Source organism: Salmo salar, chromosome ssa02, assembly GCF_905237065.1.
Source record: "Salmo salar chromosome ssa02, Ssal_v3.1, whole genome shotgun sequence".
NCBI classification, from domain to species: domain Eukaryota; kingdom Metazoa; phylum Chordata; class Actinopteri; order Salmoniformes; family Salmonidae; genus Salmo; species Salmo salar.
The window spans coordinates 58,633,826-58,651,891 of NC_059443.1; the positions used below are offsets into that span (position 1 = coordinate 58,633,826).

The following is an 18,066-nucleotide window of genomic DNA, read 5'->3' on the forward strand; positions in this document are numbered from 1 at the left end:
TTTCTTCGTGACTTGCGGTAACTCTCTGTGGTGCTACATCAAGAGTGGTCCGAAAATGTCAGAAACATTAACTAGCTTGACCATTGTGTAGGTCATGTTGTACAGTAACAGGGTCTGTTACTGTACATGCTATATAGATTGTATTATGACTTTTTTTGAGGATGAGGGGACAGGGGCTTGGCTTCCCCAGTGATTTTACCCACGCATGTTACGCGGAGTGGAACAGGGGAACCCAAGAGCAGACTCAGATGAGGAGACTGGGATGAAGTAAACAAAGTATTTATTGAAACACAGGGGGAAGATGGAGTGCAGGCCAGGGGAAGCTCGGGTGGGTTGCAGGAAGCCAGGTGAGGAGGCTAAGGCTGGAGCGAGAGGGGTTGAGACAGGGTAAGCAGGTCCTGAGGGGAATCCAAGGGAGTAGTAGAGTGGGGAATCCAGGACAGGGTAGCAGGATGACGAGACGTGGAACTGGAGACAGGGACCAGAGTCAGAGCAGGCGGAAATGTAGCGGAGAGGAAAACAGCATCAGGCCAGGAAAACAGGATAACAGGATCTAACAGTAACAAACGGCTAGAAGCGTAGACTGACTGAGCAGAGATTATGATCTGGCAGCGTGAAAGTGGCAGGGCCGAGTATTTGTAGAGGTCTTGATTATGGAACAGGTTGCAGCTGGTGGGGATCTGCTCTGACTCCAGCACACCTGTCTCCACCCACACAATCACACACACACAGAGAGGGAGAGAGTACTGGGGGAGTGGCGGCAGGTCAAGGAGACACAGGATGAGCAGTAGAGGGCATGGCAGGAGCAGATGTAACAACGCACTGCTGGTACTAGTTAGAATACACCTCTTCTCTTCCTTTCAGCTCCCTCAAAGGATGTTATATCTGATTCTGCACATCAAGCCCAGTCTAGCCTGCCATCCCTGGGGCTAGCCTATGTGTGAGGAGGAGAAAAGGATATCTCTCTCTCGCTCCCCCCAACCCTTCTCTCTCTGCTTTATTTTCAATTGACTTTCAGACAAAACACACATCTTGTATGTATTTGCCATTGTAAAGGGTATCAAAGTAGACAGTCTCATCCCTCAGGAGGAAGAGGGAGACAATCATATTCTCTGTTCAGTCAGTGGTGGTGGTGTGAGGTTTCTCAATCCCCAGCCCAGGTGGTGTCTCAGTTAGTCGGGCTCCACACAAAGCAGCTCAACAGCGGGGGAGAGTTAGTTAGCAGAGCCGCTAGGGAACCAAGACACCAGCAGACGAGACTCAGAAGAGACTCGGAGGAAGAGAAGGCAGACTGACTGAACTGTTGAACATCTGACTTCCTTTAGCTCAGCAAGCTAACACAGTCTTTTCGCACGCAGGACACTCATCAGCATACCTCAATACGCCTTCAACAAGGAATTACTGATCTTTCTGACAGGTCTAGGATCAGTAAATAAAGTTAAATCCATGTATAATCTGTTTTTTCTGTGACTTGAAGGTGTAAATCTGCGAAAGAAATAGGTAGTTGTGGAGGTGGATGCAGTTGAACGTTTGATCAAGAAATAGTGATCTAGGATCAGATGGTAAAATAAATGTACACTGCTCAAAAAAATAAAGGGAACTCTTAAACAACACAATGTAACTCCAAGTCAATCACACTTCTGTGAAATCAAACTGTCCACTTAGGAAGCAACACTGATTGACAATACATTTCACATGCTGTTGTGCAAATGGAATAGACAACAGGGGGAAATTATAGGCAATTAGCAAGACACCCCCAATAAAGGAGTGGTTCTGCAGGTAGGGACCACAGACCACTTCTCAGTTCCTATGCTTCCTGGCTGATGTTTTGGTCACTTTTGAATGCTGGCGGTGCTTTCACTCTAGTGGTAGCATGAGACGGAGTCTACAACCCACACAAGTGGCTCAGTTAGTGCAGCTCATCCAGGATGGCACATCAATGCGAGCTGTGGCAAGAAGGTTTGCTGTGTCTGTCAGCATAGTGTCCAGAGCATGGAGGCGCTACCAGGAGACAGGCCAGTACATCAGGAGACGTGGAGGAGGCCGTAGGAGGGCAACAACCCATCAGCAGGACCGCTACCTCCGCCTTTGTGCAAGGAGGAGCAGGAGGAGCACTGCCAGAGCCCTGCAAAATGACCTCCAGCAGGCCACAAATGTGCATGTGTCTGCTCAATCGGTCAGAAACAGACTCCATGAGGGTGGTATGAGGGCCCGACGTCCACAGGTGGGGGTTGTGCTTACAGCCCAACACCGTGCAGGACGTTTGGCATTTGCCAGAGAACACCAAGATTGGCAAATTCGCCACTGTCGCCCTGTGCTCTTCACAGATGAAAGCAGGTTCACACTGAGCACATGTGACAGACGTGACAGAGTCTGGAGACGCTGTGGAGAACGTTCTGCTGGCTGCAACATCCTCCAGCATGAACGGTTTGGCGGTGGGTCAGTCATGGTGTGGGGTGGCATTTCTTTGGGGTGCCGCACAGCCCTCCATGTGCTCGCCAGAGGTAGCCTGACTGCCATTAGGTACCGAGATGAGATCCTCAGACCCCTTGTGAGACCATATGCTGGTGCGGTTGGCCCTGGGTTCCTCCTAATGCAAGACAATGCTAGACCTCATGTGGCTGGAGTGTGTCAGCAGTTTCTGCAAGAGGAAGGCATTGATGCTATGGACTGGCCCGCCCGTTCCCCAGACCTGAATCCAATTGAGCACATCTGGGACATCATGTCTCGCTCCATCCACCAACGCCACGTTGCACCACAGACTGTCCAGGAGTTGGCGGATGCTTTAGTCCAGGTCTAGGAGGAGATCTCTCAGGAGACCATCCGCCACCTCACCAGGAGCATGCCCAGGCGTTGTAGGGAGGTCATACAGGCACGTGGAGGCCACACACACTACTGAGCCTCATTTTGAGTTGTTTTAATGACATTACATCAACGTTGGATCAGCCTGTAGTGTGGTTTTCCACTTTAATTTTGAGTGTGACTCCAAATCCAGACCTCCATGGTTTGATAAATTGGATTTCCATTGATTATTTTTGTGTTATTTTGTTGTCAGCACATTCAATTATGTAAAGAAAAAATATTTAATAAGATTATTTCATTCATTCAGATCTAGGATGTGTTATTTTAGTGTTCCCTTTATTTTTTTGAGCAGTATATAATTCTCTTTTGTGCGACTAGTAGGCATAAATCTGTGAAAGCAATAGGGAGTTGGGGAGGTGAACGCAGTGGAATGTTTGATTTCATGTCAGAGTGTTTAGCTCGATTGAAATTCTGCAGTGGCTCTGAAGCTGAAATGCTTTGAACTGGCTCCATCTGTCACGCTCTGACCTAAGAGAGCTGGTTTTTCTCTGTTTAGTTAGGTCAGGGTGTGATGGGGGTGGGCATTCTATGTTTTTTGTTTCTATGTTTTGGTATGTTTTTGTATGGTTTCCAATCTATCGTTGCCATACTTAGGCAGCTTTTTCCCCCCTGGTTTGTGTGAGTAGTTGCTTTCTGTTTAGTTTGTATAACCTGACGGAACTGTTGGCTGTCATTTTTGTTTATTTTGTCTAGTGTTCGTCTTTCATTAAAAAATAACGATGAGCACTCAACACGCTGCGCCTTGGTCTCCTCTATATGACGCCCATTACACCATCCCACACTAGTTATTGGGACTCTGCGGGAAAACAAAGCTTGATGTTAACAGCTTGGGCAGACAGACAAACGGGTTAGATATAGCGGCTGAGATGTGGCGAAGCTTATAATACGTTATCTATGATAACATTGTGTAACAGCAGGTTAGATGGAATCATGGAATAGTGGTAAAGGATGGTATACTACCAGTAGCAATTACACTCTGGTTACCAAAGTAGTAAAAAGCCAAGTAAATGTTATAAAGTAACTTAGAGAAATGGCCTGGCAAGGTGTGCCCTGCATAAATTCAAGAAATGCACATTGACATACACAAGTATTTATTATAATGTCATTCTATTAGGTATTTCCTTGTGCTGATGTCTGGCCGCCGCTGTAAAACCCCATAAGTAGCTGTTCATACTTAGACATATTTTTCTTGGTGATTTATATTCCACTCAAAGCCCACTGGGGGTGAGGGAGGTAGGACACACAGAGGCAGACTCACTCACGCGCAAACTTTCTCTGTCACTCTCATTTACTCACTAACTCACTCACTGTGTGAGCCAGTCTACACCAGAGCACAGTCTGCACCAGAGCACTCAGACAGTCAGCTCTTTTCTCAAATGGTTCCCCAGAGTCTCCGTGGGTTCAGACAATCAACACTAATTACAAGGAACACAGTTCTTCTACCTCAACTTCTCACACGCTGGGGAATTGGTAAAAAGTCTTTGTATTCAAAGGCTGAAAAGTTTTTACCTTCAACGTTTCTCATAACAATGACTGTTGAAGAAACCTCCAACTTGCTGCCAAAGCGTGGATTTTGTGACTTAATTAATTGTTTTCATCAGAGCAAAAGTGCTAGGCAGCGGCTAGATTTATTTTTTTAAGAAGCATATCTCCCTGTTTTTCAGTTCTTGCTGTGTACAGTTGAAGTCGGAGGTTTACTTACACTTAGGTTGGAGTCATTAAAACTCGTTTTTCAACCACTCCACACATTTCTTGTTAACAAACTATAGTTTTGGCAAATCAGTTAGGACATCTACTTTGTGCATGACACAAGTAATTTTTCCAACAATTGTTTACAGATAGATTATTTCACTTATAATTCACTGTATCACAATTTCTGTGGGTCAGAAGTTTACATACACTAAATTGGCTGTGCCTTTAAGTAGCTTGGGAAAATCCAGAAAATGATGTCATGGCTTTAGAAGCTTCTGATAGGCTAATTGACATCATTCGAGTCAATTGGAGGTGTACCTATGGGTGTATTTCAAGGCCTATCTTCAAACTCAGTGCCTCTTTGCTTGACATCATGGGAAAATCAAAAGAAATCAGCCAAGACCTCAGAAAAAAAATTGTAGACCTCCACAACTCTGGTTCATTCTTGGGAGCAATTTCCAAAGGCCTGAAGGTACCACATTCATCTGTACAAACAATAGTACGCAAGTATAAACACCATGGGACCACGCAGCCATCATACCGCTCAGGAAGGAGATGCTTTCTTTCTCCTAGAGATGAACGTACTTTGATGCGAAAAGTGCAAATCAATCCCAGAACAACAGCAAAGGACCTTGTGAAGATGCTGGAGGAAACAGGTACAAAAATATCTATATCCACAGTAAAACGAGTCCTATATCGACATAACCTGAAAGGCCGCTCAGCAAGGAAGAAGCCACTGCTCCAAAACCACCATAAAAAAAGCCAGACTACGGTTTGCAACTGCACATGGGGACAAAGATCGTACTTTTTGGAGAAATGTCCTCTGGTCTGATGAAACAAAAATAGAACTGTTTGGCCATAATGACCATCGTTATGTTTGGAGGAAAAAGGGGGAGGCTTGCAAGCAGAAGAACACCATCCCAACCGTGAAGCACGGGGGTGGCAGCATCATGTTGTGGGGATGCTTTGCTGCAGGAGGGACTGGTGCACTTCACAAAATAGATGGCATGATGCGGAAGGAAAATGATGTGGATATATTGAAGCAACATCTCAAGACATCAGTCAGGAAGTTAAAGCTTAGTCGCAAGTGGGTCTTCCAAATGGACAATGACCCCAAGCATACTTCCAAAGTTGTGGCAAAATGGCTTAAGGACAACAAAGTCAAGGTATTGGAGTGGCCATCACAACCCTGACCTCAATCCTATAGAAAATGTGTGGGCAGAACTGAAAAAGCGTGTGCAAGCAAGGAGGCCTACAAACCTGACTCACCCAACTTATTGTGGGAAGCTTGTGGAAGGCTACCTGAAACATTTGACCCAAGTTAAACAATTTAAAGGCAATGCTACCAAATACTAATTGAGTGTATGTAAACTTATGACCCACTGGGAAAGTGATGAAAGAAATAAAATCTGAAATGAATCATTCTCTCTACTATTATTCTGACATTTCACATTCTTAAAATAAAGTGGTGATCCTAACTGACCTAAGACAGGGATTTCTTCTAGGATTAAATGTCAGGAATTGTGAAAAACTGTGTTTAAATGTATTTGGCTAAGGTGTATTTAAACTTCCAACTTCAACTGTATGTATTTGATTAAGCCTGGAACAAACCCTAATTTAATTCCTTAGCCTGCATTGAACCAGACAAAATCAATGTTTTTCTTGGCAGCATACAAGGAAGATGATCTTGTCCTAAGCTACTTTATCCATGATGCTACAGTAGGACATGTGTCTTACAGCCACCTTTATGCGTATGTGAGCTTTATCTTGTCACAATGTTACTTTGCTGTGCCAACCCAACTGTGTGTGTGTGTGTGTGTGTGTGTAGTGTGCATGTGCGACTGTGTGTGTGTGTGTGCATGTTTGCGAGTGAGCACACGTTTGCGTACCTATTCTACCATATCCATATCATTCCAAAATGTAGAACTGGAAAGAAGTTTAATAGAAAAACGGAACGTTTGTCTGTCCTTCTCTCTGACCAGAAGAGGACATCGTCTCCATGGCAGACTCCACCATCACCATAGATGACATCGAGGGAGAGCTGTTCAAGATTGACAGGATTCGAGATGTGCTGGTCAGAAGAGAGTCAGAACTCAGATACATGTGAGTATGTTGTATGTCTGTTATCTCTAATCTGGATATCTCTGATCTAGATATCTCTACTGTATTGTCAAGTATTATTCTGAATAGCAGGGTGCTGTGCTTGTGGGTGTGTAACAATATAGTTCAAGTGTGGTGAATCCTGTTGAATCTAGTGGCGGTTCTCTAAAGCTTGGGATGCCACACAGGAGGGAGAGTGGAGAGGAAGGAATGAAGGAGGGGGGAGAGAGAGGTAGGGCTGTTACGGTGACTTTAGTACCGCCACACCAGCGGTCACGAGTCATGAAGGCCATCATATTCCATGTGACCGGTTAGTCATGGTAATTAGGCTTCCCCAAGCTCTGATGCTGCTGATGGTCATTAGTAGCCTATCAACCTTCTAACTGCCTGGTACTCAGCACTCTATTGTCTCTTGAATCACTCTGACATCAACGCAAATGTAACCAAAAATCTAATCAAACACTTCATGAGAGCCCATGAGCTCATTTACCACCACATTTTTATAGGCTATGCAATTATACAAGAAAACAGAGTGATGGCCTCTAATAAAAAGATGAGGTTCCCCTCAGCTTTCTATAGACTAGGCCTACTATATCTATTTCTCAACATTCCTAATATTAAGCACATTGTTTATCTTTACAACAGGAGTATAGGCTGCCTGGCTGGAAATGAACCACAGGAAAAGCATCCTCCATTCGCTCTTTAAGTGCATAGACATGTATTTTTTTCCCACTGCCCCTGTTTCGAGACAGGTGCATGATAATGGTCCATTCTTAATCAAAACAAATTTCATACATATATTATTTACTATATGTAAAGACAAGATTAAATCAAGAATAGTCTGATGGGAGACAATATTAGCCTGTCACTTGTGAATTATATATTATCATTTGTGAATGATGCCCAGCATAAGAAACAGAGTAGTCGCATGTGCGCACTCCCTCAAATCGTTTGGAGAAAATATGTGTTCAATTGTATTCTTCATACTATAAAATAATATAAAATATAATGTCACGGAATTCTAAGCAAATCTTGTCTGCTAAATGAACTAGTTTAGCCTACAGCCATTTGGCATAGCCACATCAGGACCTAACATAAAGATAACTCAGAGTATGCTATTCTGTTCTTCTGAACTAGACTACATTATCTTCATATCATGCTTCTTTAGACCCGTCTAAAATAAATAATGGATTTATTGTGAAGGTGTAGGCTATATTACATGTATTTATTTTACTTTTTAAAATATAGATGTTCCAAAGGTCTGCATCAGTGGCTTGTAGGCTATGTGTGGAAGCCAGAAGATGCTAAATGTGTTTATGTTAATTAATGGTCAATTACAGTGAGACTGACAGTTATTTGCTTGACAATCACTGGCTGATGAAATTTCGTGACCGCCACAGCCCTAGAGAGAGGGAAGCCTTTTCGCTGGAAGTGTGGAAGGAAGAAATATCCAAGAAGGAGGACACCGAAGAAGAAGAAGGAATAGGGAGGTTGCTGGGGGTCTGTGCAGGGACCTTTGTGTATGGGTGGGAGGAAGATACAATTTTTGGGGGGGTATTTTATCTGGATTCACATTAGCTGTTGCGAAAGCATTAATAGACAAGAACAGCTCAAGGACAGAACTACATAAATGTAAAATGGTACACATAGCCTACATATCAATACATACACACAAACTATCTAGGTCAAATAGGGGAGAGGCCTTGTGCCGTGAGGTGATGCTTTATCTGTTTTTTGAAACCAGGTTTTCTGTTCATTTGAGCAATATGAGATGGAAGGGATTGGCTCTATATAATACTGTACACTTTCATGAATTTGTTCTGGACTTGGGGACTGTAAAAATACCACTGGTGGCATGTCTGGTGGGGTAAGTGTGTGTGTCAGAGCTGTGTGTAAGTTTACTATGCAAAACAATTAGGAATTTTCAACACATTAATGTTTCTTATAAAAAGAGGAAATGATGCAGTCAGTCTCTCCTCATCTTTACAACCATTGAATCTACATGTTTTGACAATGACAGTTTGTTGTTGTTTCAACAGCCACACCATTCATTACCATATTCAGAAGAGGTCTAGAGCTTAGGGAATGATTTGTACCAAGTACAATGCTCTTAGTTTTAGAGATAATCAGGACCATTTTATTACTGGCCATCCATTCCAAAACTGACTGCAACTCCTTGTTAAGGGTTTTAGTGACTTCATTAGCTGTGGTTGCTGACACGTATATGGTTGAATCATCAGCATACATGGACACACAGGCTTTGTTTAATGCCATTGGCAGGTCATTGGTAAAAATAGAAAAGAGTAAAGAGCCTAGAGAGCTGCCCTGCGGTACACCACACCCTACATGTTTGATATTAGAGAGGCTACTATTTAAAAAAAACGGGTCTTCCAAATGGACAATGACCCCAAGCATACTTCCAGAGTTGTGGCAAAATGATTTAAGGACAACAAAGTCAAGGCTTTGGAGTGGCCATCACAAAGCCCTGACCTCAATTCTATAGAATATTTGTGGGCAGAACTGAAAAAGTGTGTGCGAGCAAGGAGGCCTACAAACCTAACTCGGTTACACCAGCTCTGTCAAGAGGAATAGGCCAAAATTCAATCAACTTATTGTGGGAAGCCTGTGGAAGGCTACCCGAAACGTTTGACCGAAATTAAACAATTTAAAGGCAATGCTACAAAATACTAATTGAGTTTATGTAAACTTCTGACCCACTGGGAATGTGATGAAAGAAATAAAAGCTGAAATAAGTAATTCTCTCTACTATTATTCTGACATTTCACATTCTTAAAATAAACTGGTGATCCTAACTGACCTAAGACAGGGAATTTTTACTAGGATTAAATGTCAGGAATTGTGAAAAACTGAGTTTAAATGTATTTGGCTAAGATGTATGTACACTTCCGACTTCAACGGTATGTCACTTAATCAGATCTAAGTTCAAATACTACAGTTGCAAGAAAAAGTATGTGAACCCTTTGGAATTACCTGCATTTCTACATAAATTGGTGAAAACATTTATCTGATCTTCTTCTAAGTCACAACAATAGACAAAAACAGTGTGCTTAAAGTAATAATACACAAATTATTGTATTTTTCTTGTCTTTATTGAGTACATCATTTAAACATTCACAGTGCAGGTTGGAAAAAGTATGTGAAGCCCTAGGAGTGGCCGTCCTGCAAAGATGACTGCAAGAGCACAGTGCAGAATGCTCATTGAGGTTAAGAAGAATCCTAGAGTGTCAGCTAAAGACTTACAGATATCACTGGAACATGCTAACATCTCTGTTGACGAGTCTACGATATGTAAAACACTAAACAAGAATGGTGTTCATGGGAAGACACCACGGAAGAAGCCACTGCTGTCCACAAAAAACATTGCTACACGTCTGAAGTTCGCAAAAGAGCTCCTGGATGTTCCACAGCGCTACTGGCAAAATATTCTGTCGACAGATGAAACTAAAGTTGAGTTTGGAAGGAACACACAACACTATGTGTGGAGAAAAAAGGCACAGCACACCAACATCAAAACCTCATTCTAACTGTAAAATATGGTGGCGGGAGCGTCATGGTTTGGGGCTGCTTTGCTGCCTCAGGGCTTGGACAGCTTGCTATCATCAACGGAAAAATACATTCCCATGTTTATCAAGAAATTTCCCAGGAGAATGTAAGGCTATCTGTCCTCCAATTGAATCTCAACAGAAGTTGGGTGATGTAACAGGACACCGACCCAAAACACAGAAGTAAATCAACAACAGAATGGCTTCAACAGAAGAAAATATGACCTAGTGTGGCCCAGTCAGAGTCCTGACCTCAACCCAATTGAGATGCTGTGGCATGACCAAGAATATTGCTGAATTGAAACAGTTTTGTGAAGAGGAATGGTCCAAAATTCCTCCTGACTGTTGTGCAGTTATGATACTCAAATACAGAAAAAGTTTAGTCCAAAGGAGGGTCAACCAGTTCACATACTTTTTCCACCCTGGACTGTGAATGTTTACACGGTGTGTTCAATAAAGACATGAAAACGTATAATTGTTTGTGTGTTATTAGTTTAAGCAGACTGTGTTTGTATATTGTTGTGATTTAGATGAAGATCAGATCAAATTTTATGACCAGTTTATGCAGAAATCCAGGTAATTCCAAAGGGTTCACATACTTTTTCTTGCCACTGTATGTATATATATATATATATATATATATATATATATATAACAACACCTCCCCATAAGCATTCCTGTTTCTTCTATAGATGTTATATCCTTGTATTGCTACTGCTGTATCATCAAAATAATTATCTCTGTGAGTTCTAGAAATGAAAATATATGAATGTTATCTGATGTTAGCAAGTTATTGATTTCATGAACCTTATTTCTAAGGCTACCTCTATTAATATGGGCTATTTTCAACCCTTTCCTGGGTAGCTTCTCAGAGATAGACATAATATGGAAAATAGAGAACAAAAAAATAAAACATTCAGCAGTCCATTAATCAGTTGGTGTGTGTAAGTGTGTGTGTGTGCTGCAGGGCTGAAGCTACGAACCCATAGGCTTGGCTCTCTCATCCCTTCCAAGCGTTTGGGTCAGGGTTAAACTCAACACAGGGACACATATGTGTATGTCTGTGTGTGCGTGAATGCATGCTCACAGTTATGTACACTGTTAGAAGAGACAAGGTGATCCAATAGACAAGAATGGAAGGAGAGGAATCCAGGAATGTCTATACTCAGGCATGTTTACACTGCATTTTTACTGGTGCTACACCAACATCATAACCCAATAGAATGCACTGTAGTGATGTCGCCTTCCTTACTGTGACGCAAAGACAGGGAATGAGCTGTGATTAATTTGATACACAATAATCTAATCAGACTAGGCCTTAATGAGTATGACTGAGCATATAAAGTGTAAGTACTTAGTATAATAATCCCTGTATGTTGCCAATTCAGGAATATGAGTAGCATTTTATATCCGTGATCAAATCAAGTTTATAGAAAACCCATTCAACACACCACTCATAACAATAATAACAAAGAATAGAAGCAAAGTTACTTCAACGATTTCATTATAATAGAATAGAAGGGAGTATAATCTGTTTAACTAGAATAGTGTGGTTCCTCTCAGGTCATACATCATCTGTATTCTACACCTTGCCCACCGCAGGTCCCTATTCATCCCATCTGACAGGTAGAGATGTAGATGAGGTAGAGAGGTGAGGCTCTCAGTTAGCTGACAGTGATGGATGTCTAGGCTCAGCTACCCAACTGTAATGCTGTGAAACTGGGTTACCGGAGGGCTACAGTTGTCCTACAGACAGGGGGAACCATAAGAACAGTGCCCTGCCATTCTCTTTGTCTTAGATAAAGAATAGAGTAGCATGGGTTCAAACTATAAACTGTACAAGTCAAGATTCAGCTTCATCTAAACAACCTGTAAACCGACAATGAACTGTTCACTGCATGTAATATAACAATAAATAATATGCCGTTTAGCAGATGCTTTTTTCCAAAGCAACTTACAACAGTGAGTGAGTGCATACACCTCAGGGCATTGTCCCTCTCAGCTGTAGTGAAAAACAACTTTCCCTATAATCTTCCCTATTGATAATGCTACTAAACTGACCTTCTCTCTCAGTAGCTAGTGATGTCACTAGGCTGGGAACTCAGAAATCTCTGATTTCAGACTTCAGTGGTTCAAGACAACCAAGAACTTTGAAAAAACGAGATCCGACTTGGATCCAACTTTCTGACCTGAAGATCACGGACGTCATGATTTGACCTCGTTTTTTTCAGCGTTCCCAGTTGTCTTGAAAGCAGCCTAGTGTAGCTCAGTAGTTAGTGCTGTCCATTCTTAATGACTTCACTAGGCTGACCCCTCACTTAGTAGCTAGTGCTGTCCCTTCTTAATGATGTCACCTGGCTGACCTCTCACTCAGTAGCCATGTCCACAACATTCTAATTATACCGCTGCCACTGAGCTCTGAATTAACAATGATGTAGCTTACTAATGATGACACTGTAGCTGACCCCCTCACTCAGCAGTGATGTTCTGCTCTATCTACACTACAGTATGAATAATGTTCTGCTCTACAGTACGTCACTACACTGACCTATGAGTCATCACTTCCTCAGAAGGGAAATGTGTCATGTGGCAGGAGACCTGAACTCACTATGGTCTGATGTCTCATCCTCCTAGTCATGGATGATGTACCCTGTCTGTCTGACACCACTCTCCAGCCTCTAGAGCAGGGGTGGGCAATTCCAGTCCTTGAGGGCCTGATTGGTGTCACAGTTTTTCCCCAGCCCCAGCTAACACACCTGATTCCAATAATCACCTAATCATGATCTTCAGTTTAGAATGCAATTTGATTAATCAGCTGTGTTTGCTAGGGAAGTAGAAAAAGTGTGACACCAATCAGGCCCTCGAGGACTGGAATTGCCCACCCCTGTTCTAGAGGAATGTTAGTATTTTGACAAGTGGTTGACCACCACTTACTGATAACGTGTGGCATGTAAGGAAATTACTATGTGTCTGCGTTTATATTCAGTCTGCTTCAGCCTTTACCCAGGCTGCTTTGAGTTAACCTCCCAGGATAGGGGTCAGAGGTCAGCCTGATGTATCCTCTGTGATTGGCACTTTGAGACCCGTGGTTTCCATGGTGATTGGCACATTGAGATCCGTGTTTACCATGGTTTCACACTTCTGGGATTTCCCCCCATCCTGTGTGTTTCAGCGTTGGGATGACGTCATGATTGGCCTATGAAGGAGTGTTAGATCAGTGATTGGCAGATTGCACAGCGGTCTGAAAACAAGGCTTCAGCATCAGCACTTCCATTGTATATTGGGACCTAATGACTGGAACATGGGGTATAAACTAGACTGAGACAGGCAGCAAGGCAATGTTACTGTTGTGGATTTATGACCTTCTGTCAATGGATAAATTGGCTGCTGGTTGAGAGCACATATATACCTGCCTGGGCCCTTATTCACAAAACGTCTCAGAGTGCAGATCTAGGATCAGGTCCACTCTGTCCATGTAATGTTACTCATTGTGAGCTAAAACACCAAACTGATCCTATATTGGCACTCCTACTCTGAGATGCTTTGTGGATACGGGCCAGGGTCACTTTACTTCCTAGTGTGTTCCTACGTAGGTTCAGGATCGTAACTAAAACAACGTTGATGTGTTAACAAGGAGAGAAATAACTGTCTAGGAGACATTTTTCTTGCAATCTACCTTTATAAGTTCTTCAGCCAATTCTTAAAATATTAGCTTCTTGTGCATCTCTCTTTATTTAGATGTAGTATTTTCTAAGGAAGCAGTCTCTTGGCTGTATTGGTGAAGATGAAAGTAGACTTGGACTCTAGTCATTCAAATAAAATAAACTTTTTGGCTTGGGTGTCTCATGGCTTGGGTGTTAAGAAGCCTTTTGGACCTAGACTTGGTGCGCCGGTAACAGAGAGAACAGTCTATGACTAGGGTGGCTGGAGTCTTTTACAATTTTTAGGGCCTTCCTCTGACACCGGCATAGAGGTCCTGGATGGCAGGAAGCTTGGCCCCAGTGATGTACTGAGCCGTATGCACTACCCTCTGTAGTGCCTTGTGGTCAGAGGCCGAGCAGTTGCCATGCCAGGCAGTGATGCAACCAGTCAGAATGCTCTCGATGGTGCAGCTGTAGAACCTTTTGAGTCTCCTGAGGGGGAATAGGTTTTGTCGTACCCTCTCCACGACTGTCTTAGTGTGTTTGGACCATGATAGTTTGTTGGTGATGTGGACACCAAGGAACTTGAAGCTCTCAACCTGCTCTACTACAGCCCAGTCGATGAGAATGGGGGCGTGCTCGGTCCTCCTTTTCCTGTAGTGCACAATCATCTCCTTTGTCTTGATCACGTTGAGGGAGAGATTGTTGTCCTGGCACCACACGGCCTGGTCTCTGACCTCCTCCCTATAGGCTACCTCATCGTTGTCGGTGATCAGTTCTACCACTGTTGTGTCATCGGCAAACTTGATGATGGTGTTGAGTCGCGGCTGGCCATGCAGTCATGAGTGAACAGGGAGTACAGGAGGGGACTGAGCACGCACCCCTGAGGGGCCCCCGTGTTGAGGATCAGTGTGGCGGCTGTGTTGTTACCTACCCAAACTACCTGGGGGCCGTCAGGAAGTCCAGGATCCAGTTGCAGAGGGAGGTGTTTAGCCCCAGGGTCCTTAGCTTAATGATGAGCTTTGAGGGCGCTATGGTGTTGAACGCTGAGCTGTAGTCAATGAATAGCATTCTCACATAGGTATTCCTTTTGTCCAGGTGTGAAAGGACAGCGTGGAATGCAATAGAGATTGCATCATCTGTGGATCTGTTTGGGCGATATGAAAATTGGAGTGGGTCTAGTGTTTCTGGGATAATGGTGTTGATGTGAGCCATGACCAGCCTTTCAAAGCACTTCATGGCTACAGACGTGAGTGCTACGGGTCGGTAGTCATTTAGGCAGGTTGCCTTAGTGTCCTTGGGCACATGGACTATGGTGGTCTGCTTGAAACATGTTGGTATTACAGACCTAGTCAAAGGTCTTACTCACATCGGCTACGGAGAGCGTGATCACACAGTCGTCCGGAACAGCTGATGCTCTCATGCATGTTTCAGTGTTACTTGACTCAAAGCGAGCAATGAAGTAATTTAGCTTGTCTGGTAGGCTCGTGTTACTGGGCAGCTCGTGGCACATCCGACAAGCATCAGAGCCGGTGTAGTACGATTCAATCTTAGTCCCGTATTGACACTTTGCCTGCTTGATGGTTTGTTGAAGGGCATAGCGGGATTTCTTATAAGCTTCTGTGGTTAAAGTCCTGCTCCTTGAAATCGGCAGCTCTACCCTTTAGCTCAGTGTGGATATTGCCTGTAAACCATGGCTTCTGGTTGGGGTATGTACGTACGGTCACTGTGGGGACGATGTCATCGATGCACTTATTGATGAAGCCAGTCACTGATGTGACATACTCCTCAATGCCATGTGAAAAATCCCGGAACATATTCCAGTCTGTGCTAGCAAAACAGTCCTGTAGCTTACCCCCTGCTTCATCTGACCACTTTCTTATTGACCGAGTCACTGGTGCTTTTAACTTGTAAGCAGGAATCAGGAGGATAGAATTATGGTCAGATTTTCCAAATGGAGGGTGAGGGAGATTTTTGTACGTGTGTGTGGAGTAAAGGTGGTGAAAGATTAGTGGAATCTGTGTGGGTAGCTGGACAGGTAGGATGACTGACAGTGAGGGTGAACAGGTGGTCACGGGTCAGGTGACAGAGGAATGGATGAGACTGAGGCAGGAATTCCTTTAACCATAAAGTGGTATATTTACTGAGTAGTCTGTGCTGCATAACAAAGGAAACAGAATAACGTGTATCCAATCGAATCCATCATCATAAAGATCTAATCATAACAATCATTCATTATTAACATAGTTTAGGGAATTCAACAATCCAGTTCATTAATAAGTCAATAGGAACCATCTGTGAGCAATTTAGGCTCGTAACTATTTATCATAAATCATGAAAGAATACAAACAGTGATCGGTTATTCTATCTATAATCGCCATTTGTTGGATATCAGAGTCGATCAGTTCAACAAACAATGACTTTCTTATTTCACCCTTTCAAGTGTCTTCATGTGTACATGTAATTTCATTACATATTAACCATACCAATTGCATAATTGGCCTATTATGATCTGTAGGGTCGGGATCATTGACCATTCACATTACACAAAATGTTTGAAGCGTGCGCTCCAAGCCGCACTCCGCGATAATAACTTCAAACAACAACTGATGGCCCACTCTCCCGATCGCAACAGATAGTTCAGATGAAAGTTCAGATGAAAGGTAACAGAGTCGGTGGACTTACGTGGATTCATGGATGCACAGAACTTCTGGATTAGACGGAGTGAAGGAAATTGGTTAACCCCTGTGCGGCCTCGGGACGGACATCCAGCGAAAAATCATATCGGCATTAGCATAACAAAATGTAATAATTAAAAAAAAAATAATAATAATCAAATTCAATCGTTTTATAGATACACCTCTCCTGAATCGAACCACGTTGTCCGATTTCAAAAAGGCTTTACAGCAAAAGCAAAACATTAGATTATGTTAGAGGAGTATATCGTAAAAGTAGCCACATAGCCATTTTCCGACCAACAACATGCATCACAAATAACCAAAAAACAGCTAAATGCAGCACTAACCTTTGACAATCTTCATCAGATGACACACCTAGGACATCATGTTACACAATACATGCATTCTTTTGTTCGATAAAGTTCATATTTATATATAAAAACAGCATTTTACATCGGTGCATAACGTTGACTAACTATTTTCCCTCAAATGCATCCGATGAAACAGAGCTACAATTTACTAAATTACTATTCGAAAACATTTTTAAAATGTCATATTGTCATTCTAAGATTTATAGATGAATATCACTTGAAAGCACCTGTAATGCCAGATTTAAAATGAACTTTACTGGGTAATCATACTTTGCGATGAAAGGGGATGCGATACTCTGAAAAATAGGCTAACGTTACAGTTCAGCGCCATCTTGGAACAATCGCATATCACATCTAGTCTTGTATACTATTGTCAATAATCCCTTACCTTTGGTTGTCTTCATCAGAAAGCACTTCCAGGAATCCCAGGTCCACAACAAATGTATTTTCGTTCGAAAAAAATACTCCTTTATGTTCCAAGAGCTTGTTCTTGTTAGCGCGTCTGAAGGCTGCTCCAAAACTTCCGTCGGCCACGGGACAGCCATTTCGAGAAAATACATTTTTTCCCCATTTAGGTTCGTTCAAACATGTCAAACGTTGTATAACATAAATCTTCAGGGCGTTTTTCAACAAGAGAGCCAATAAGATTCGAGGGGGACGATTGCATTGTGTTTCAAAACGTTTCGAAAGGGGAGGGTAACCAGGGGCGCCGGCGTCATAATGGTGATGGCCCTCTCCGTGTGACCACGTTCCACAGCGTCTCATTCATTCAATTTTAACAGTAGAAGGCTCAAACCAATTTGTGAAGACTGGGGACATCTAGTGGAAGCAATAGGAAGTGCTCAATGAACCATAGCTCACGGTGTGATTAATAGGCAACGTGATGAAGTTGAGTTCACAATTCAGAATTCCACTTCCTGTTTCCATCTGTCTCGGGGTTTTGACTGCCATATGAGTTCTGTTATACTCACAGACACCATTCAAACAGTTTTAGAAACTTTAGGGTGTTTTCTATCCACAAGTATTAATTATATGCATATCCTAGCTTCTGAGTTTGAGTAGGAGGCCGTTTAAAATGGGCACAATTTTTTTTCAAAAATCGCTTTAGCGCCCCCTATCCTAGGGGAACGCCAAGAGGTTAATTTCCACACTCCTCAAA

The 18,066-nt window shown here is 42.8% G+C and overlaps 1 protein-coding gene across 1 annotated transcript in view; it reads left to right on the forward strand.

Moving 5' to 3' along the window:
- The window catches only part of LOC106587058 (bMERB domain-containing protein 1), a 50,505-nt gene that overhangs the window by 7,480 nt on the left and 24,959 nt on the right, over positions 1-18,066 (forward strand). The window contains exon 2 of the mRNA XM_014174957.2: positions 6,537-6,657. Within this exon, the coding sequence (XP_014030432.1) occupies positions 6,537-6,657 (121 nt within the window). The remainder of the gene's footprint in view (positions 1-6,536; positions 6,658-18,066) is intronic.